This window comes from Lissotriton vulgaris, chromosome 5 (assembly GCF_964263255.1).
Source record: "Lissotriton vulgaris chromosome 5, aLisVul1.2, whole genome shotgun sequence".
NCBI classification, from domain to species: Eukaryota; Metazoa; Chordata; class Amphibia; order Caudata; family Salamandridae; genus Lissotriton; species Lissotriton vulgaris.
Genome location: NC_141693.1, coordinates 2,028,465,167 through 2,028,487,409, shown reverse-complemented (window position 1 = coordinate 2,028,487,409; position 22,243 = coordinate 2,028,465,167). Strand labels below are relative to the sequence as shown.

Sequence of the window (22,243 nt, the reverse complement as noted above, 5' to 3'; positions counted from 1 at the left end):
AGTGAGGAAGAGAGGTGTGCCCACCTTTGCCAACTCCACCCCTCACCCCCGTACACGAGAGGGAATTCCTGTTACCTTTGAGTATTGAAAACGGGTATGCTGTTCGCACATTCTCTGAAATTGAGGTAGGCTTATTTTTTTACTGATTCATCTAAAGCTAGAAGTGGCAACATATAGATTTCAATACATTTTGGAATTTTTCCAGCTATTTTCATTATTCATAAACGCTTTAAAATACTTCTCCTCCTTCCTAGTGCTGTTTTGAGTGTTGTTCATTTACAAGAGATGGTTTTCCCTGAATTTGTCTTATGAGACTATTTGTTACCAGTAAACACTTTATGATCAACGTTGCTCAGTCTGTTGTGTATGGGTTCTCTGATTATTCTGGTATTTGCCCCCCAGATCTACACCCTCTGTTTGTTGCCTAAGCTCCTGAATTCAATGTATTCCATCTGCGAGACATTCCTGAATACTTCTTCAGAGAAATCTTGTCTGTAGCCAGAGCGGCATCCATCCGTAAAATGGGTCAAGCTAAACGGAAATACTTTTGCATCTGGTGTAGTGGACATCACTGGGGGCCTTTTTTTAGAATGTTTACACAGTGAGATTTTCTCTACCATTGTGTCCGCCAAATGTAGTGCTGCTTCAACTGATAAACTTTTTTCCAACCAGTGCATAGGACAGAATGAATCTGTCTCTCTTGGGACACAACTGTTCTTTTAGTCTTAACACCTGCTATAAGCGTCAGTGAGATTTGAGCCTGTACTATCAAGGAGCCAATCCTCTAGTTTAACCTAATGGTCATCTTAAGGACTAATCAGCAAATTATACTTGGTGCCGGCAGACCTCCATCTAAATGAGCCGGTGATTTTGAAAGCACATTATCCAAACCGAACTACAGGAAAAGGATGTTTGAATGTTTACATTGACGGAACCAAGCCCTAAGGAAGTCTCACCAGCTTCTTGCGGCATATTGTCACTCAATGAAAGGACTGTCATTGTTCCCGCTGGGTGTCATCCGCCATAGTGATTTGTCATAAAGAAGCAGGTCATCCTCTTCAAGAGATAGTGGACACTTTTGCCACAAAAGGTCTGTGTAAATCTACAGTCCTCGTCGCTGGTCTGTCCATTGTGGACATGTTCAGGGCAGCAAGAAGGAGATACAGAGACACGTTTACACAGCAGTACTGCCTGGATTCAACAGTGCAAAGGTCTCCGGCAGTAGGGGAAGCGCTTCTACCTCGTCTGTTTTAGTCTGGGAAACTCGCTTAGCCTTTGTTACCCTACAACCTCTGAAGGACTCTTAATTTGAATGTACTGCTTGCGGTTCTGATTTAAGCATGTGAATCTGTAGAATAACCAGTACTGGAGAAAGAGTTATTTACCTGTAACTGAAGTCATGCAGTGTTGGTATCCTTCTTAAATTCACCTGTCCCACCCTGTCCCTTAACTAAGGCACACTTGTATACAACAAAATGACTAACTCTGGGTGGGAAGAGAGACTGTGCTTTGTTCTCTACAATTCAGTTTTGCATCTTTTATAATGATGTGAATAGGCTACTACAGTGATTGTTAATCTTTCTGTGTATTTTCAACAATGTACTGCTCACCATGTGTACCATAGGACTCCCAGCTCTGACTGGTATGATTCAAGGACATGAATCTAGGAAAGATGCCGATACTCAAACTTCAGTTACAGGTAAGTAATGTTTTTCTTATCTACCCATCCTAGATTGGTGCAGACTGTGCGATCTTAGGTTGCACTTTCCACTCCAAGGGGGTCACACAAGTGTTCAGATGCATAGGTCACCTGGAAAAGTATAAATACGGGTAAGAATTACGACGTTTGTCAAAGAACAACTGGTTACTGGACTGATTTCCAGTGAGTACAGAAAGCTGTTCTTCTACAGTTCAAGGGTGAAGGTGCGCAGGACACTAGAGGGAGGTAACGGTTTGAGTGGTTGCAGAAGTTTTCGTGCTTTGACCTATGACGAGTCTGAAGGGCTTCTGGGGCTGGACAGAAAATAGTACATTGTTATTGACAGTGACTGGGGAATTGGAAGAGAGCTCATGAGTTTGAGCAGAAGTAAGGACCCGTGCAGGTATAGTTGAAAGATTTGATGGCATGACTTGGAAATGTACATATTGTCAAGCAAAATTGGGAATGAGCAGGAGCAAATGAGAACACCATAGCTCTGTAGATCATGGCGTGCCCCTCTTGTGTCCTCATTTCTCATTCCCTCACAACTCTTTTCTCCTCATTCTGCCTTTCTCTCACTCCATTCATGCTTAACCCAATCTGTCCACCTGCTCTTCATCCCCCCTCCACCTGCTCTTCATTCCTCTCCACCTGCCCTTCATTCCCCTCTTCCTGCTCTTCATTCCCCTCCACCTGCTCTTCATTCCCCTCCACCTGCTCTTCATTCCCCTCCACCTGCCCTTCATTCCCCTCCACCTGCTCTTCATTCCCCTCCGCCTGCTCTTCATTCCCCTCCACCTGCTCTTCATTCCCCTCCACCTGCTCTTCATTCCCCCTCCACCTGCTCTTCATTCCCCTCCACCTGCTCTTCATTCCCCCTTCCACCTGCTCTTCATTCCCCTCCACCTGCTCTTCATTCCCCTCCACCTGCTCTTCATTCCCCTCTTCCTGCTCTTCATTCCCCTCCACCTGCTCTTCATCTCCCCTCTTCCTGCTCTTCATTCCCCTCCACCTGCTCTTCATTCCCCTCCGCCTGCTCTTCATTCCCCTCCACCTGCCCTTCGTTCCCCTCCACCTGCTCTTCATTCCCCTCCACCTGCCCTTCATTCCCCTCCACCTGCTCTTCATTCCCCTCCACCTGCTCTTCATTCCCCTCTTCCTGCTCTTCATTCCCCTCCACCTGCTCTTCATCTCCCCTCTTCCTGCTCTTCATTCCCCTCCACCTGCTCTTCATTCCCCTCCACCTGCTCTTCATTCCCCCTCTTCCTGCTCTTCATTCCCCCTCTTCCTGCTCTTCATTCCCCGCCACCTGCTCTTCATTCCCCTCCACCTGCTCTTCATTCCCCTCTTCCTGCTCTTCATTCCCCTCCACCTGCTCTTCATTCCCCTCTTCCTGCTCTTCATTCCCCTCCACCTGCTCTTCATCCCCCTCCACCTGCTCTTCATTCCCCTCCACCTGCTCTTCATTCCCCTCCACCTGCTCTTCATTCCCCTCCACCTGCTCTTCATTCCCCCTCCACCTGCTCTTCATTCCCCCTCCACCTGCTCTTCATTCCCCTCCACCTGCTCTTCATTTCCCCCTCCACCTGCTCTTCATTCCTCATCTTCCTGCTCTTCATTCCCCTCCACCTGCTCTTCATTCCCCTCCACCTGCTCTTCATTCCCCTCCACCTGCTCTTCATTCCCCTCCACCTGCTCTTCATTCCCCCTCCACCTGCTCTTCATTCCCCCTCCACCTGCTCTTCATTCCCCTCCACCTGCTCTTCATTCCCCTCCACCTGCTCTTCATTCCCCCTCCACCTGCTCTTCATTTCCCCCTCCACCTGCTCTTCATTTCCCCCTCCACCTGCTCTTCATTCCCCTCCACCTGCCCTTCATTCCCCTCCACCTGCTCTTCATTCCCCTCCACCTGCTCTTCATTCCCCCTCCACCTGCTCTTCATTCCCCTCCACCTGCTCTTCATTTCCCCCTCCACCTGCTCTTCATTCCTCATCTTCCTGCTCTTCATTCCCCCTCCACCTGCTCTTCATTCCCCTCCACCTGCTCTTCATTCCCCTCCACCTGCTCTTCATTCCCCTCCACCTGCTCTTCATTCCCCTCCACCTGCTCTTCATTCCCCTCCACCTGCTCTTCATTCCCCTCCACCTGCTCTTCATCCCCCCCTCTTCCTGCTCTTCATTCCCCTCTTCCTGCTCTTCATTCCCCTCTTCCTGCTCTTCATTCCCCCTCCACCTGCTCTTCATTCCCCTCCACCTGCTCTTCATTCCCCCTCCACCTGCTCTTCATTCCCCCTCCACCTGCTCTTCATTCCCCTCCACCTGCTCTTCATTCCCCTCCACCTGCTCTTCATTCCCCTCCACCTGCCCTTCATTCCCCTCCACCTGCTCTTCATTCCCCTCCACCTGCTCTTCATTCCCCTCTTCCTGCTCTTCATTCCCCTCTTCCTGCTCTTCATCCCCCTCTTCCTGCTCTTCATCCCCCTCCACCTGGTCTTCATCCCCCTCCACCTGCTCTTCATCCCCCCTCCACCTGCTCTTCATTCCCCTCTTCCTGCTTTTCATTCCCCTCTTCCTGCTTTTCATTCCCCCTCTTCCTGCTCTTCATGCCCCCTGTCTTTTAAAACACCACTCATCTAATTGTGTGTTTGCCTTTCTAAAGGTCCAAGCCCTAACCAGTGAAAAGGAGCTTAGCCAGAGCCACATTATGCAGCTGACGAGCACCTTAACAGAGCTTCAGAGCTCATCAGGTAAGCAACAAATATATGAAAAAGGCCCCTGTGCAGATTTCTTAACCCACCGTCTCCTTTGCAGGAAGCTGGATGTGCAGACTGGGCTTTATCTTGCCAGTGGTGCACAAGACCTAGTCCCATTCTTTGGCCTGCCTTCAGCTTGGTGCTGCATATGTAAATATTTTTGTCCACCCTAAGCGTGGAAGGGTATTCTCAGATGTGAGACCCTTGCTCATTGCACCATCAGGATTCAAGCAAACCGGGCCGAAGACGGCTGTAATGCCAGAAACCGGTCCCCGGGAGCTTGTTTCCTTCCCAGTGTAAGAATTGGCTTTTGTAGTTTGGTTTGTCCTGTTCCCATCATGCACTGGGACAGGAACAGACTAATTTGCATACAGCCAGGTTCTGAAACTGGGATGGTGCAGTGAGCTAAAAAACGGTGTTGGATCTAGCCCTGATCTCTTGACGGGGTGAGAGCTTTCTGTTTAATTCAGAGACTCTGTCCCTCACCACCCCTTGTTGTAAATATTTTTGTCCACCCTAAGCGTGGAAGGGTATTCTCAGATGTGAGACCCTTGCTCATTGCACCATCAGGATTCAAGCAAACCGGGCCGAAGACGGCTGTAATGCCAGAAACCGGTCCCCGGGAGCTTGTTTCCTTCCCAGTGTAAGAATTGGCTTTTGTAGTTTGGTTTGTCCTGTTCCCATCATGCACTGGGACAGGAACAGACTAATTTGCATACAGCCAGGTTCTGAAACTGGGATGGTGCAGTGAGCTAAAAAACGGTGTTGGATCTAGCCCTGATCTCTTGACGGGGTGAGAGCTTTCTGTTTAATTCAGAGACTCTGTCCCTCACCACCCCTTGTTGTAAATATTTTTGTCCACCCTAAGCGTGGAAGGGTATTCTCAGATGTGAGACCCTTGCTCATTGCACCATCAGGATTCAAGCAAACCGGGCCGAAGACGGCTGTAATGCCAGAAACCGGTCCCCGGGAGCTTGTTTCCTTCCCAGTGTAAGAATTGGCTTTTGTAGTTTGGTTTGTCCTGTTCCCATCATGCACTGGGACAGGAACAGACTAATTTGCATACAGCCAGGTTCTGAAACTGGGATGGTGCAGTGAGCTAAAAAACGGTGTTGGATCTAGCCCTGATCTCTTGACGGGGTGAGAGCTTTCTGTTTAATTCAGAGACTCTGTCCCTCACCACCCCTTGTTGTAAATATTTTTGTCCACCCTAAGCGTGGAAGGGTATTCTCAGATGTGAGACCCTTGCTCATTGCACCATCAGGATTCAAGCAAACCGGGCCGAAGACGGCTGTAATGCCAGAAACCGGTCCCCGGGAGCTTGTTTCCTTCCCAGTGTAAGAATTGGCTTTTGTAGTTTGGTTTGTCCTGTTCCCATCATGCACTGGGACAGGAACAGACTAATTTGCATACAGCCAGGTTCTGAAACTGGGATGGTGCAGTGAGCTAAAAAACGGTGTTGGATCTAGCCCTGATCTCTTGACGGGGTGAGAGCTTTCTGTTTAATTCAGAGACTCTGTCCCTCACCACCCCTTGTTGCATATGTACGAGGCCGCCTGTCCTGAACTCTGCCAAGCCTGCGTCAAGGCTCTGAGTGTGCATAGGACCTTTGGCTTTTAATACTTTGAGCAGGTGTCCTCTCCTGGGATTCTTCTTGCTGTGGCTGCTGCAGCTATTCTGGCTGCTTTGATCTCTGCCTGCCCTTTAGGAAGACTTTGAATTCTCTAGCTTTGCAGAACCTCAACAGGGGACTGGTTGAGCCGCTTCCTCTCTCTTGGACTGTGGTTAGCCCACTGCAAGCCTTTCCGGCCACTGCAAGCCATTCCGGCCACTGCAAGCCATTCCGGCCACTGCAAGCCATTCCGGCCACTGCAAGCCATTCCGGCCACTGCAAGCCATTCCGGCCACTGCAAGCCATTCCGGCCACTGCAAGCCATTCCGGCCACTGCAAGCCATTCCGGCCACTGCAAGCCATTTCGGCCACTGCAAGCCATTCCTGCCACTGCAAGCCATTCCTGCCACTGCAAGCCATTCCTGCCACTGCAAGCCATTCCTGCCACTGCAAGCCATTCCGCCCACCGCAAGCCATTCCCGCCACTGCAAGCCATTCCCGCCACTGCAAGCCATTCCCGCCACTGCAAGCCATTCCCGCCACTGCAAGCCATTCCCGCCACTGCAAGCCATTCCCGCCACTGCAAGCCATTCCCGCCACTGCAAGCCATTCCCGCCACTGCAAGCCTTTCCGGCCACTGCAAGCCTTTCCGGCCACTGCAAGCCTTTCCGGCCACTGCAAGCCTTTCCGGCCACTGCAAGCCATTCCGGCCACTGCAAGCCATTCCGGCCACTGCAAGCCTTTCCGGCCACTGCAAGCCTTTCCGGCCACTGCAAGCCTTTCCGGCCACTGCAAGCCTTTCCGGCCACTGCAAGCCTTTCCGGCCACTGCAAACCATTCCGGCCACCGCAAGCCATTCTGGCCACTGCAAGCCATTCTGGACCCTTGTTTTCAGAAAGTTACATGGTGGATGGCTAATTGCTCACTTAAGTTGAATGTAGATTAACACATATCTAATGATATTAGGAAATAAGCCACCACCACAAACAGCCATTGGATGGCCAAAGTGCTTGGGAACTCCCCCCATAAAGAGCATAGGAATGTGGTTAGATAGCTCTGTATCCATGGAGGCGCAAGTAAAAAAAGAAAACGCATCTTGCTTTGGCATGATCACCTACCCACACAATCTAGGAGCATAGTGGTCCATGCGATGATTCTCCTGCTTGGAGGACTACGGGAATTCCCTGTATATGGGCTCACTAAAATGACAGTGAGCGGCAGCGAGGACTATCCTTAAGTTACCTAAACACACCTCAGCAAAGTGCTCTGGCTTCCTTGCACTGGCTTCCAGTGGAGGAGAGGATAAAGTTCAAGGCGCTTTATCTGGCTCACCTGGGAATCGACCATAAAGGGTCTGCCTTGATAAGGGGCCTTCTGGTACCCGACAGCCCTAGCAGCACCTTAAGATCCTCTAAGGCACTGCTACTAAAGGTTCCACGAATCCAAGGGGTCAGATGGGGAGGCAGATGCTTCTTGCACCTGACCCATGAGCTAGGAAACACTGTACCCACTGAACTCAGAAACTAAATGAACAAGGCACGTTTCAGAGCAATGACTAAAACTTGACTTTACCCCCCCTCCCCCAACAGCTCTAGATATTTACCACCTCAGAAACTCATAAGTGTACAGTGCGACTCATTCAGAGCTGGGCAGCCCTTGGGTAGCTACACACTGTATAAATCTGCATAGCATCTACCTCACCAATCCCAAAATGCTGGCTGTATTGCTCCCTGTTCTCAGGTGTAAGAGCTTATCTGATCTGCATCGAGGCTGTCTTCGAGGCATGAGGCACTTTTTAAAAACTTTTAACAATCCAGCAACTGCTCTGATTGTTCTCTCACTCTCTCCACAGCCCAGCCCAAGGAGCCCGAGCCTCAGGCCCCTGAGGGCCCCACGGACCTGGAGCTGTCCTTGCAGGCAGAGGTGCAGAAGCTGCAGCAGCTTATCGAGGAGACTCAAGCCCGCTTTGAAGCCCAGGTTCAAGACAATAAGCAGCTGAGTCATCTGAACCAGGAGCAGGAGGAGCGTCTGCTGCAGTTGGAGAAGGAGGTCGAGCGCCACAGCGAGGACAGCGTAGACCGACAACAGATCCTGGAGAACATGCAGAGTGATAAGACCACCATCAGCCGTGCGCTCAGTCAGAACCGCAAGCTGAAGGAGCAGCTGGCCGAACTACAGAATGGCTTTGTAAAACTGGTGCGTGTTGAAGGAGTTTAAGTAGTTTCTGTTATTGTAAGTCCTACTATATGCACACAGCTCATCTATTGCACCCGTCAGCCACCTTAATGCTAGGGCTCAGTTTTATCTATTGCCTTCTGGCTGTTCTTCTATCCTTGTTGCAGTGCAGACTGTCTTTGTTTGCATGCCACCGTTCTCCTTATTTTCTCTTTATCTTTCCTCCTTCCCAAGATCCCTCCTCCCCTTTCAAAGGTCTGTTTACCAGAGCCCTTTTTTCTTCCGATTATCTACTCTTACTTTTCTGAGGTCTTTTATTTCCTTCCTGGTATCCTAATTGTTCTTGAGATCTCCTATTTCCACTGCATATTTCTAACTGCAGATTCCTCACCGTTGGAACATCCCCATATGCCAGACTGGTCTGGCGAATTTTTCAGTAGTGCTCTTGTGTGCTGGTAGGTTGCGTGTATCTCCATCTTGACACCCTACAGCCTGGAAGGGACAAAGTGAAGACCCATAGAAGCCCCACACCTGCACGCTGAAATCTGTTCCTTTTTGTCTGCGGCCTTTGAAATGGATACTTTGCTCTGCTCCGAACCTCATTGGGTTTCAGACTCCAAAACATTTTTTAGTGTGTTGGAAGGTTATCCCTAAGATGAAAGGATTCAGACTAGGCTCAGACTCAGGGAAGCAAATGTCGGTCACTCTAGTGGCACCAACAGCAGCACTGGAACAGCCGGATGCAGACTTCATGGGCCCAAAGTGCAACTCGCCGAAAAAGTGCTTCAACACCCCATCAAGGGTATCAAGCGCTATATAAATGCAAACCATTTTTCGTCTTCTATCCCTCCACTATCCTTCTCAATCCACACAACTGACTAACATATCTACCACTCAAATTACTTTCATATCTTCACTATACTAATTCACCACTAATCCTTTATTGGTTCTGTAGTAGCGAGCTACTTGCCAAAAAAGCGCTTTGACGCCTCGTCAGGTGTAGTAAGTGCTATATAAATGCAATTATAATACAATACAAAGTTTGTCAATCAATCATGACACCTGTAGAGCGCACTACTCACCCGTGAGGGTCTCAAGGCTCTGGGAGTCTAGGGGGGTCCGCTAGTGATCGAAGAGCCAGGTCTTTAGGAGTCTCCTGAAGGCGAGTAGGTCCTGGGTCTGACGTAGGTTGGTGGGGACGGTGTTCCAGGTCTTGGCGGCGAGGTGGGAAAAGGATCTGCCGCCGGTGGTCGCTCTTCGGATGCGGGGGGCCTGTGGCGAGGGCGAGGCTGGCGGAGCGGAGCTGGCGGGTGGGAGTGTAGAAGTTGAGTCGAGTGTTGAGGTATGCTGGGCCGGTCTTGTGGAGAGCTTTGTGTGCGTGAATGAGGAGCTTGAAGGTGATCCTCTTGTTGAGGGGGAGCCAGTGCAGGTCTCTCAGGTATGGTGTGGTGTGGTGTGATGTGGCTGCGGCGGGGGATGTCGAGGATCAGACGCGCGGACTCGTTCTGGATGCGTTGCAATCGCCTCATGGGCTTGGCCGACGTTCCTGCGTAGAGGGCGTTTCCATAGTCCAGCCTGCTGGTGACGAGGGCCTGGGTGACTGTTTTTCTTGTCTCGGTGGGGATCCACTTGAAGATCCTGTGGAGCATTCGGAGGGTGTTGAAGCAGGATGAGGAGACTGCATTGACCTGTTTGGTCATGGAGAAGGTGGAGTCGATGAAGACACCTAGGTTGCGTGCGTGGTCGGTGGGTGTCGGGGCTAAGGGGGCCTTTGTTTAGAGACTGCTTAAGAGCAGGCCACTCTGGTGTGGGAGCAAAGCTCCTGGGGTTAAGGTCAGCACAGCAGGAGGCAACAACCAGCACAGGAGCTGCACTTGGGCGGCAGGGGTGCAGGGTGCCAAAAGGACGTCGGGATGCTGTGCTTTTCAATGGAGACCTTCGGTTCTGTGAAGTTGCTGCAGGCTCAGGCAGGAAGACATTCCTGAAGTCATCCACTGGCTGAAGAGGTAAGTTGAGTTCTTGGGAGATGCCTGGAAACCGTTGGTTGGGCCACCCAAGGCGGTGGGCCGTCTGTTGCAGTGGTGTCTTCTGGCATCGGGTTTTCTTACCAGCTCCGGTCACGGGGACACTTCAGGTTGAGGCTGCAGGTGTCAACTTGTGGCTTGAGGGAGGTCGGAGAACACCAGATCCCAGGTCAAGATCGTTGGAGAGACCTCCTTGTGGTGTTGGGGCACTCGAACTCGGGACGTGGGCGTCTGGTGCAGAATTGCGGAGTCACCAGAATCCAGATTCTGGTCTTAGAGTCTTTGTTGAGCAAATCCAATGCTCACTGGAGACATAGTCTGTAAGGTGAGGGCAGGGCAGGTCCTCTGGGCTATGGGGGTTGCTGACTGCTGGACATGCTACCTTCTTCGCTGTCGGCTGGTCGGAGTTGGGACAGGCCGGTAGGCCTGTGGCCAAAACTGTAGGTGTCCTCTTCATCCTGGGTCAGCACAACTCTTCAGTCCTTCATCTTTCTTCCTCAAATCTGTGGAGGCAAGGTTTAGGGTTGCCCCTAAATACTAGATTTAGGGCCGTATAAAGGGGTGTGAAAGTCGGTCCTTGGGGTGGGTACACCGCCTATTATGCCACCCTCCAGTGGGAGGGGGGGGAGCTTAAGCCTCTCCCTAATTGGTTGAGTCCCCTCATCTGCCAGATGGAGGGGACTGAGATGTGTGCTTCACCTCACGTCCCCCACCTGAGGGGTGGGATTGGCAAAGTTGGGCACACCTTCCTTCCTCACTTGGGTTTCCTGCTGATTCTCCCAACCAAAGTAGGGGGCAGAACCCGTGGGAGCCAGTTGCTGGGGGCAGCAAAGGTCTGGGGTAGCTCACAAAGGCAGCAAGCCTTTGATGCTCCCCATTTGTGGACCCTGCCCATCCTGGGGGAGAAGGCTTTGCACCTCTTCCCAGGATGTGCATTGTTTCAGATCCCCGAGAGCAGCAGGTTCGCGACCCAGGGGTCCAGAATCATGTCTGGTGGTGGCACCTGGCGAGCAGCCACTCAGCCAGGACACTAGAGTTATGTTGGTTTTCAAGGAGCATCTCTTAGATGGCATCTGAGTGCATTTTTCATTAAATTCCACATTGACATCAGTGTGGGCTTATTGTGATGAGAGGAGATTTCCCAGTTTTCAGTAAAGCCATTATGTTGCTGTGGAGTTCATGATGACAAGCTCCCGGCACCATTTACTCTTAATGGTATTACTGCACTTGCAAATGTTTAAGAATTGGCTTAGACACTGTAGGGGTACAGGGCCCATGCACCTGTACCCTCACCACTGGTATAGTGCACCCAGCTAGAGGGGTGGCTTAACTATGCCAGTGGTTTGTAGGCATGGCACAGAGGGATGTGAGTCGTGTCAACTCTTCACTTTATTTTGCACCAAAACACGCAGCCTGCAATGGCAGTGTGTGTGTAAAGGTATAGGGCCTCTAAGGGTGGCACAATAAGTGCTGCAGCCCTTAGAGGCCTTCCCTGGCCACAGGGTCCTTGGTCCCTGTGGTACCATTTACAAGAGACTGACATGTGACCAAAGAGTGCCACTTGGGTTTTGTCTTAATGCAGTTTAGGGAAAGAACATAGGCCCTGGGTACCTGGTTGACAGGAACCCAGGGCACACTCAGTAAACGTACATCAACACTTTGGTAAAAAGTGGGGGGCAACCATGCGAGGTGAAGCACAACTCTCAGTCCCTGCCAAGTTGCAGATGGGAGAACCCAGCCAACCAGAGAAATGCATATGCCCCCCCCCCCCCACTGGAGGATGGAATAATAGGGCTGTACCCACCCTAAGGAATGGACACATTGGTCCCAATCTTTACTTACTTGTACCACCCCTAAATCTAGTATTTAGGGGCAACCCTGAACCTTGCCTCCTCAGACAAGAACCGACTAGAAGAAGGACCGAAAAAGCTGTGCTGAACTTAGAAGAGGAGGACGCCCACTGACTTGGCCCAGCCCTTCCGGCCTGTCCGCACCTTGTACCTGCTTCAGTGAAATCCCGGTGCGTCCTGCAGCCAGCAGCCCTCAAGAACCTGAAGGACCTGCCCTGCCTTACGAAACCAAGACTTTGTTTCCGGTGAGCATTGGATTTGCTCACCCCACAGACTCTGGCTCCGTCCAAATCCATGTGTACACCACTCTGCGCACGACACACATGGCCCGAGTTTGAGTGGCCCAACACCATGAGGAGGTCTCCCCGGCGATCCTAACCTGAGATCTGGTGACCTCTGACCTGCCTTGAATCTCTAATCGATGCCTGCAGCCACTTTCTAGAGGATACCCCGACCAGAGTTGGTAAGAAAACCTGCTGCCTAAAGACACTCTTTGCACCAGAGGCCCCACCACCTTGGGTGGCCCAACCGACGGTATCCCAGCATCGCCCGGCATCCCAACTTACCTCTCCAACCAGTGGTCACCTCCAGAAGATCTTCGTCCCATGCCTGCAGTCTTTGTTGCAACCGGAGAATCCCCATTGAAAACAGGGCACCCAACACCAAAACAGCACCCTGCACCCTGCCGCTGTGGGTGTAATTTGGGTTCTAACTCTGATCCACCTTTGCCCTGAGCCTAACACCAGGAGCTTTGCTCCCACAACCCAGTGGCCTGCTCGCGAGCAGCCACCAACCGCAGGCCTCCTATCCTCCATTGGATAACACTGGGCCTCAGCACTCTGCATCCGGTTGCCCTAGTGCCACTGAGGGTGTTCTGAGAGGGCATCATTGACCCTGGGGAGAACCCTGGTTCTAACCCTAAAATACCAACTCCCACAAATCAGTAATTACCTGCAAACTGTTAAATTCATTTCCTTCCATAGGATTGTATTGACTGTTTTTCTCCAAAATTCTTCTAAGTGTGGAGTTGGTTTGTATGAATCATTGAAAAACTGCAAATGCAAATATACAAAAGTGAAGTTCGAGGCAAGTGAGCTGTAGATAACATGCTACGCATACTCCTGCCATCTAGTCTTGGGTCTGGATATTTGCAGTTTGTTTTTGTTTGAAGAAGTCTTTGCAGTCACGAGGTAGGTGACTCCTCCTTTTGGTGATAGTGCGCATGGGCATCGACTCCATTGTTAGATTGTTTTTTTCCGCCATCAGGTTCGTAAGTGTATTGCTGCGCTCCGGTTTGAAACCGTTCTTCAGGTTCCCCTTGGTGCGCAGTCCACGCTACCCTCAACTGTATTTTTTTTCATACGCGTATCCCACTTTACCACGTATCGTATTGGTCATCAAAACTTATATTTTAATCGAAAACGCGTGGAAGGACGTATGACCTCACTGCGTCAGCCACCTCGCAGTCGATGAAACAGACTCCAATTAAATTCTGTCCTCAGTGCCACGCGAAATACTCACGCACTGACTCACATGAGCTGTGCAACTTGTGCTTATCTCTGTAGGACAAGGAATAGAGCTGCGACACAAGGAAGTCTTTCCGTTCAAAGAAAACACTCCTTGATAGTCGGGCTCGATGTTGTGAAATGCAGAGGCAAAACATTGAATCCACGCTGGACTTCTTTGGAGAAGGTTCCATGCAAGAAGATTACGACGTGCAAGAGGCCGATGAAGAACAGGAAGAACCTGTATCCATTTCAGAATCGGACTCTGACATGGAAGAACACGTGCTGCTAGGTAATCGTATCGTGAGTACAGAACACCCCTTCCCCCAAACACCTATTGAGCCCAGGCAAAAGGCTTCGGTCCCACATCCGCCTACCGGCCACGGTCGGCACCAAGAAGATATTTACAACGCCCCGCCTTCCTGCTCGGCAACAAAACATGCACCAAAGCCTTCCGGCTCGGTATCGAGTCGGGCACCGAGCCGAAACCTGAAACTGCTTCGGAGCCGAAACATTCAACACCAAAACCAGCTTCTGAACTTATACCTTTAGTACCGAAAATTCATCTGACTCCGGCACCGAAAATTTTGGGTCCAAAACCGAAAGATTCTCCTCTGCAGCAGTAGGACCCCTGTTTTGACGTCAAACCCCCGAAATAAGACCCCAAACAGAAAGAACTTTATATTAATCTTCAGACAGGACATCTTTCTCCCAAATTGCCTCACAAACGTAAATCAGAGTCAGAGGACACTTATCATATTATTTTGAAGTGGAAGCATGTTGGTACTAACCCCTCTCCTTCTACTCCTCCATCACCTCCTTCCCCACAGTTACATCACTTACTAATTACACCAGCTAACTCTCCGCAATAACCTGATGATGAGGATGATGGGAATGCGGGGGATGGTCCTTCACCAGCAAATCCCTGGCAGGACTATAACACGGACTCACCCATAGAGAATGACCCAGACCTTTAGCCTACAAAGCCTTCCCCACCAGACAACAATATGGGGTGCATAGAATTACTATCCAGAGCTTCAGAGTATCATGGGGTACAATTACATAAAGAATCTCTGAAAGAGGACCTTCTATTTGAAACCCTCAGTAGCTCACAAAGGCCCACTCACACTCTCGGCATGATGATCCAGAGCTTTTCCACTCCTCTTTAAGGCCACGCAGCTGGCTGCCACGTGGATGTGCTGACTAGGATGCAAGGACAGTTACACCCTCCCATTGCCTCACCCTTGAATTTGGAAGCATGGCTCCTGGAATCACACAGTATTGGTACCTTCATTTGCCTCAAGAATGTAGTAATGTGTGCCTGTGTTGAATGAGGATAAGGTCCACCTCGAAGAGGGTCAGTGTGTATCCTGTTGTTAATGGAATACACACAATGTGTTAAAAAAACTATCACGGAAGCCACGGACGGAGGAGGAAGCACAACAAGACTGGGGGTTGATTGGACCCTCAAATACCCTTCTGTCTAGAGTTGGCTCATGGGGCATTGTTCCTCACCTTGCTAAGCATACTACATCAGTATCTTAGCATTAGCAAGGGAAGTGTATTAATATAAATTGTATATCTATACACATTGATAAATAGGATCACCACCACACTTTTTTGTACATACGCTTTATTGTGGAGAAACATTAGTGAGTGACAGGGGGATCTGACCCCGGTCCTGACGAAGGGGCATGGCGCCCCGAAACATGTTGACCCGCACAGGAAAGTAAGCCCATTAACCCGCTTAATCTTTCCGACACCACCTTTTTTTTAATAATACCAGCCAGTGTTTATTAAATAGTTTTTTCTATCACTAGGCCAGGTATTTTTTTAAACATCACTTTTTCATCACCCCTGACCCCACTGACACTCACTCAAATTCACTCACATAGCACCCACATTTAAAAGGTGCTCCAGCGTAGTCGCTTGTCGCAGCACTGCCCCGTCCGGCAGCCGGGCGGGAAGACCCTGATGAAGCATGACACCAAGGGCCCTTTTGGTGTGTGAGGGGTATTTTAACACATTGTGTGTATTCCATTAACAACAGGATACACACTGACCCTCTTCGAGGTGGACCTTTCTGATTACTGTTACTTTCGCAAGAGGAGGACATGCCCACCTCGGTGCCACACAGCACCACCTCTTCCTCCCCCCTTTGATTTCCCTAAAGAATGAGGATAAGGGCCATCAGCAGAGGCATCCTGGGCTTTTAAATGGAGCGAGTTTCCATCTATGAAGGCAGCGTTGCAAACTTCAGTGGTGGTCTGACAAGAAGATGTAGCCATTCCATATCCTCTTTATTTGGCGCAGTCAAATGTATAATTTCCCTCCATGAAAGTACACTTGGCTTCTTTGATGGCGTAAAGGAAAGCTCCTGCTTTGAGGTCTTTCTTCACGATCCCTGCTTTAAAGGACATTTTGGAGAGGTTAAAGAAAAGGTAACTTCTAAGATGGCAGCCTTTTCCTCCATGGGCCTACAGTCTTTTTCTGTCTCCTTTTGAGCCTGTACTTAAGGCGTCATTGCAGCTCCTCAGTTGGAATGTTGCCTTTTTTCATGGCCATTGCATCTGCGCATGGAGTGAGTGAAGGTCAAACTCTGTCTGCAGTGGAACCATACATTGTCTTTCATAAAAACAGGGTTGTTATCAGAAGGTATCATACTGACCAAAAGTTGTTAACGATGTCCACATCAATGAAACTTTCTCTTTAAGTAATCGCACCTCTCCTTCGGAAAGGTACTTTGGTTCCTTAAATCTCAGGCTTTACTAGAAAGAACAGAAGATTTAAGTAAAGTTAACCAGCTCTCTGAGTAACAGTGATGAGACAACAATACGGAAGGAAATGTTACTTACTTGTAACCCTAGTTCTGCATCGTAGGTCTCTTCACTGATGCATAAAAAATCCACACAACCGCCCCAAGTCTGTTTTTCAACAGCAGCTATATATGCAGTTTAATTTATAACTTCAATCAATCAATCGATCAGCAGATTTTGTAAAGCGCGCTACTCACCCATTAGGGTCTCAAGGCGCTGAGAGGGGGGGGCAGCCGTAGGTGAGTGGGGAGGGAGTTCCATGTCTTGGCTGCCAGGTAGGAGAAGGATCTTCCTCTGACGGTGGATTTGCGGATCCGTGGGACGGAGGCGAGGGCGAGGCTGGTGGATCGGAGCTGGCGGGTTGGTGTGTAGAATGTGAGTCGTCTGTTGAGGTACTTCGGCCCTTGTCGTGGAGAGCCTTGTGTGCATGGGTGAGGAGTCTGAACGTGATCCTCTTGTTGACGGGGAGCCAGTGCAGGTCTCTCAGATGGGCAGAGATGTGGCTGCGGCGAGGGATGTCCAGGATGAGTCGTGCAGAGGTGTTCTGAATGCGTTGGGAGTCTTTTTCTGGAGTTTGGATGTGGGTCCAGCGTAGAGGGTGTTTCCGTAGTCCAGACGGCTGGTGACGAGGGCCTGGGTGACCGTCTTCCTGGTTTCGGTGGGGATCCAATGGAAGATCTTTTCGGAGCATGCGCAGGGTGTTGAAGCAGGATTCCTCATAAGGAACTTAGGCCTGTTTGGTAACTGCTGCTGCCAGACGTGCTGGGATCGGGCAGCTATGCTGCCTAAATGAGCAGTGCTTATTTGTACTTATCTGAATATTTAGTGAAATAGGCAATGTTTCTGTTTTATGTGCTTCTTTCATCAATACACGTGTTTGTAACACATTTCTGCAGTTTCATGATGCAGTGTTGCTATGTGTATTATTTGAAGTAGAAGAATTCAAAGTTAATCTACCCTGTTAGGCACTGACTGTTTTGACTGTTTTTGGGAAACGGCCACCTCTCACCTCCTCTAAATGCATTTGCTAAGTTTGGAAAAGAACTGTTCAGGATACTCAAGTGCAGGTGGGACTGCTGTACATTTATTACTTCAGTGAAGATACCTGCGGTGTAGAACTAGGATTACAAGTAAGTATAATTTCATTGCATATGTCGAATCCTGTAGAGTTCTTAAGGAATCCGCTGTAAAATCTATGTCAAGCTCAACAAAACCACCATTAAACACATAAAACTATCTTCTGAGCAGCATGTGGAGACCATGTGGTGTATGGGCTGGAGTTCATCATGTGGCTCCACCATTCCTAGGAGGTCAAGTAAATCTGTTTTTTGAATAATATGTTTGAGGCATTTGAGCTGCAGAGTGTACACTTAGCATTAGGTCGCCACCTGGTGTTGGGCTCGGATGATTGCAGGTTGTTGTCTTCTTGCAAGAAGTCTTTGTAGTCACGAGATAGGTGACTCCTCCCTTGAACAATACTGCGCATGGTCATCGACTCCATCCTCAGATTGTTTTTTTCCGCTCCGCCTAGAAAAGACTTTTCCAGCAACTTCAAAGCGTAAAAACTTTATACAAACAATATTGACATCGAATAGACTACTTCGACACCATCAGCTACATTCCGGTGCGTCGACGTGGGCCGTTGGGCCTATCGGCGTCGTACGGCCTACGCCTCATGGACAGGACTCCATTCAAGAGATGCCCGGTATGTCGAGCAAAATTCCCTCATAGCGACCACCACGAGGTCTGCAACCTCTGTCTATCGCCAGACCACGACGAGTCGACCTGCACAGCTTGTGCGTCCTTCCGATCGAAGAAGACCATTCGGGATCGGAGGGCCCGTCGACACAAAATGAGGAGATCAGCCCCAGCACCGGGGGCCATCTTCGAGGAAGAGATCGTCGAAGAAGATATCTCCGAAGGCGAGGATCCACTCGAAGACATCTCCGAGGACGAGGCTCCACTCGTCGCCGAGGAAGACTCTCCTGATCTCCAGATCATATCAGAGGCAGAGGACTCCGATGACTTGATTCCATCTCGTCAACCCGTGAGTACTCTTGCCCCTGCACAACAGACACAGCCCAAGCCAAAGGCAACAGTCAGAACTCCGCCCATTGGGCCCAGTCGGGACCGAAGTATCCCCTCAAATGCCCCGCCTTCGGGCTCGGCTCCGAGGAAAACTACGCCTTCTGGTGCCTTGGCACCGACCAAGCCACACGTGCCAATTCCACCTCTTCCATCGGCACCAAAGCACACACATCCTTCGACACCGAAGGATTCTTCGACACCGAAGGATTATTCGACACCGAAGCAAAAACGCCCTTCGGTGCCCAAAGACAAAGACCCTTTGGCCCCGAAACGTAAAGATGCACCGGCGCCGAAGCCAAAAACTGTATCGGATCCGCAAAAAGCTCCGGCTCCGAAAGCTTCCGGTTCAGAAAATAAAGATGGAAAGCCAGCGTCCGACGCCTCAAAGCCAACAAGACCTGCTTCCATTCCAGAGACTCCAACCTCAGTACCAAAGACTCCAAGGCCTGATTCAGAGACACCTGAACCCTCTAACAAGCCTGCCAAGCCAAAACCACCTTCGGCACCAAACAACTTGACGCGGGACTCGATAACTCCTCCCTACAGCAAAAAACGCAAAACAACCTCCATCGACACCGGAAAAAAACGACGCCGAAGAAGGTTGCAGTGGAAGAAGAACTGTTTAGGCCAGATCCTAAACAAAAGAAGGTCCATATCAACCCAAAAACTGGACATGTAGAAGCTATTTCTTACAAAAAGAGACCAGCAGACACACCACTTCTACCTGTGGTTCCTGCCAAAAAGGATTGTGCAACTTCTCCAATGCACCCTTCCTCTCCTTCATCTTCTTCCTCTCCTATCCCTCCTTATTTAGAACCTATAGCTTCTCCTGTTCAATCTCCTGCATCATCACACCACACTGATGATGAGTATGATATAGGTGGTGGGAGTGACACACCAGACCCACACACATACCCTGTAGATCAGGGGTCTCCAAACCGGTCCTGGAGGGCCGGATCCATGCCAGATTTTTAAAATTACTACATGTATCTCAATGGGGATATCCAAAAAATCTGGCATGGATCCGGCCCTCCAGGACCGGTTTGGAGACCCCTGCTGTAGATGAAGGTATCAACCCAGATACATATCCTACAGATGAGGATATATATGAGTACCCCCCACCTTATGTGCCTGACATTCCTGATCCTCAGTTCTATCCAAGGAAACCTTCCCCTCCAGAAGATAGAATTGGGTTTAATCACCTCTTAAATAGAGCTGCCCTTTACCACAGGGTTAAAATGCACTCTGATGCCATTGAGGAGGATTTTTTATTAGACACATTTGAGTAGTCACAAAGGTCTACACAAATACTACCCATGATCAAAGGAGTCATTAAACATGCTCCGGAATAATTTAAAGACCCGGTACGATGTAGGGTGTTAAATCCAAGAAAAGAAATATAGACCAGCATCATCTGATCCAGTCTATATTAAGGGACATCTGCCACTAGACTCTTTGGTAGTGTCTAATGCACGGAAAAGAGCCAATTCCCAGACTTCTGGTGACACGCCCCCGCCTGACAAAGAATCTAAAGTTATTGATGCGTCAGGGAAACGGATTGCTGCGCAGGCAACAAACATATGGAGCATAGCAAATACCCAAGCCCTACTCTCACACTATGACAGGGCTCACTACGACCAATTAAAACACTAATGGAGCACCTCCCGGATCAATACAAAGATCAGGCAGCAGAGCTCTTGCAAGAAGGCACATTAAAATCCAATGCCTCAATTAAATGTGCACTAGATGTAGCTGACACAGCATCCAGAGCAGTCAATACTAGTGTTATACTCAGACGACATGCGTGGTTACGCATTTCAGGGTTTAAGACGGAGGTGCAGACTACCATCCTGAACCAGCCCTTCAATCAAAGCCAATTATTCGGGCCGGAAGTAGACAACACACTAGAAAAGATGAAAAAAGACACAGACACAGCTAAGTCTATGGGTGCATTACAATCCACACAGATTAGAAGTTCTTTTCGGCGCTCCTTTTATAGAGGAGGCTCCAAGCAAACCGGCACAGATACATCATTTTTTAAAACGCACACACACAGACCTCCTCTAACAAAGGCTACTTTATAGGAGGATACAGAGGCAATAACAACAAGGGAAGAGGTAGAGGTAATAACAACAACCGCTCCTCTTCCACCCCTAAACAGTGACGTCCCTCTGCTTCCCCTACAGCATTCCACTCCTGTGGGGGGCAGATTATCACAGTTCCTACCTGTCTGGAATTCAATCACAACAGACAGGTGGATGAGACAGATTATCCAACATGGCTACTGCCTAGAACTCACAGCAAACATACCACCCAGGCAGCGTCCAATGTCCACAGACCATATGACTCTGTTTCAACAGGAAGTTCTAGCACTTCTACAAAAGGATGCTATTCAATTAGTTCCTTTAGAAGAACAGAGAACAGGAGTTTACTCCCTGTACTGTCTAATCCCCAAGAAGGACGGGACACTACGGCCAATTCTCGACCTCAGGCCCCTCAACCATTACATACAATCAGATCATTTTCACATGATCACTCTGCAACAAGTACTCCCACTACTACAACAAGGCGATTTTCTTTCAACACTAGACCTAAAAGATGCCTACTTTCACATCTCTATACATCCTGCTCACAGGATGTATTTAAGGTTTGTCATACAAGGACAGGACTATCAGTTCAAAGTCCTTCCATTCGGGGTTACTACAGCACCACGAGTATTCACAAAGTGCTTAGCAGTAGTAGCAGCACATCTCAGAAGACAACAGATACATGTCTTCCCTTACCTGGACGATTGGCTCTTAAAAGCCAAGTCATTCCACCAGTGTGTACAACACACTCAGCTGACAATTCAACTGCTGCACGACTTAGGGTTTACGATCAACTACACAAAGTCGCACCTAGAGCCTTCGCACGTGCATCAGTATTTAGGAGCTACCATAAAAACATCTACAGCTCTAGCGTATCCCAGTCCAGCCAGAATACAGAGCATTCAGGCCTTAGTCTCTCTTTTTCAACATCAGCACTCTCTCCAAGCCAGAGTGTTCATTAGGCACGATGGCGTCTTGCATCTTCATAGTTCCTCACGCGTGGCTGCAAATGCGCCCATTACAAGAATGTCTAGCACAACAGTGGAACCAGGCTCAAGGTCAGCTCACAGACCTGGTGTTGGTGGACAGACGTACATATCGCTCTCTGCAATGGCGGAACACCAAAAACTTGACAAGAGGACGGCCGTTCCTAGAGCCTGTTCCACAGATAGTGCTCACAACAGACGCATCCCTCACAGGATGGGGAGCCCATCTCTTGCATTATACCACACAAGACCAATGGAACAAACAACAAAGAATGTTCCATATCAACCATCTAGAGCTGCTAGCAATTTTCCTAGCACTCAAGACGTTTCAGTTACAAGTACAAAACAAAGATGTCTTAATCCGGACGGACAATATGACAGCTATGTATTATATACAAAAACAGGGGGGGGGGGGCACACTCTCTACAACTGTCCCAGCTCGTGCAGAACATTTGTAGATGGGCCATTCCTCAAAACATACATCTGACAGTAGAACACCTTCCAGGGATCCACAACCAGATAGCAGATCTGTTGAGTCGTCAGTCACAACAGATTCACGAATGGGAGATACACCCACAAGTTCTTCAACCATTCTTCCAGATGTGGGGGCATCCACAGATAGATCTGTTTGCCACCCACGGAAATGCAA

General features: G+C 49.4%; 1 protein-coding gene across 10 annotated transcripts in view; it reads left to right on the top strand.

Moving 5' to 3' along the window:
- Window positions 1–22,243, top strand: part of GOLGA2 (golgin A2) — a 375,277-nt gene that overhangs the window by 225,975 nt on the left and 127,059 nt on the right. For all 10 annotated transcript variants that reach the window (XM_086924918.1, XM_086924916.1, XM_086924923.1 and 7 more), the window contains 2 exons: window positions 4,358–4,445; window positions 7,916–8,259. In XM_086924918.1, coding sequence (XP_086781044.1) covers window positions 4,358–4,445; window positions 7,916–8,259 — 432 coding nt within the window. The remainder of the gene's footprint in view (window positions 1–4,357; window positions 4,446–7,915; window positions 8,260–22,243) is intronic.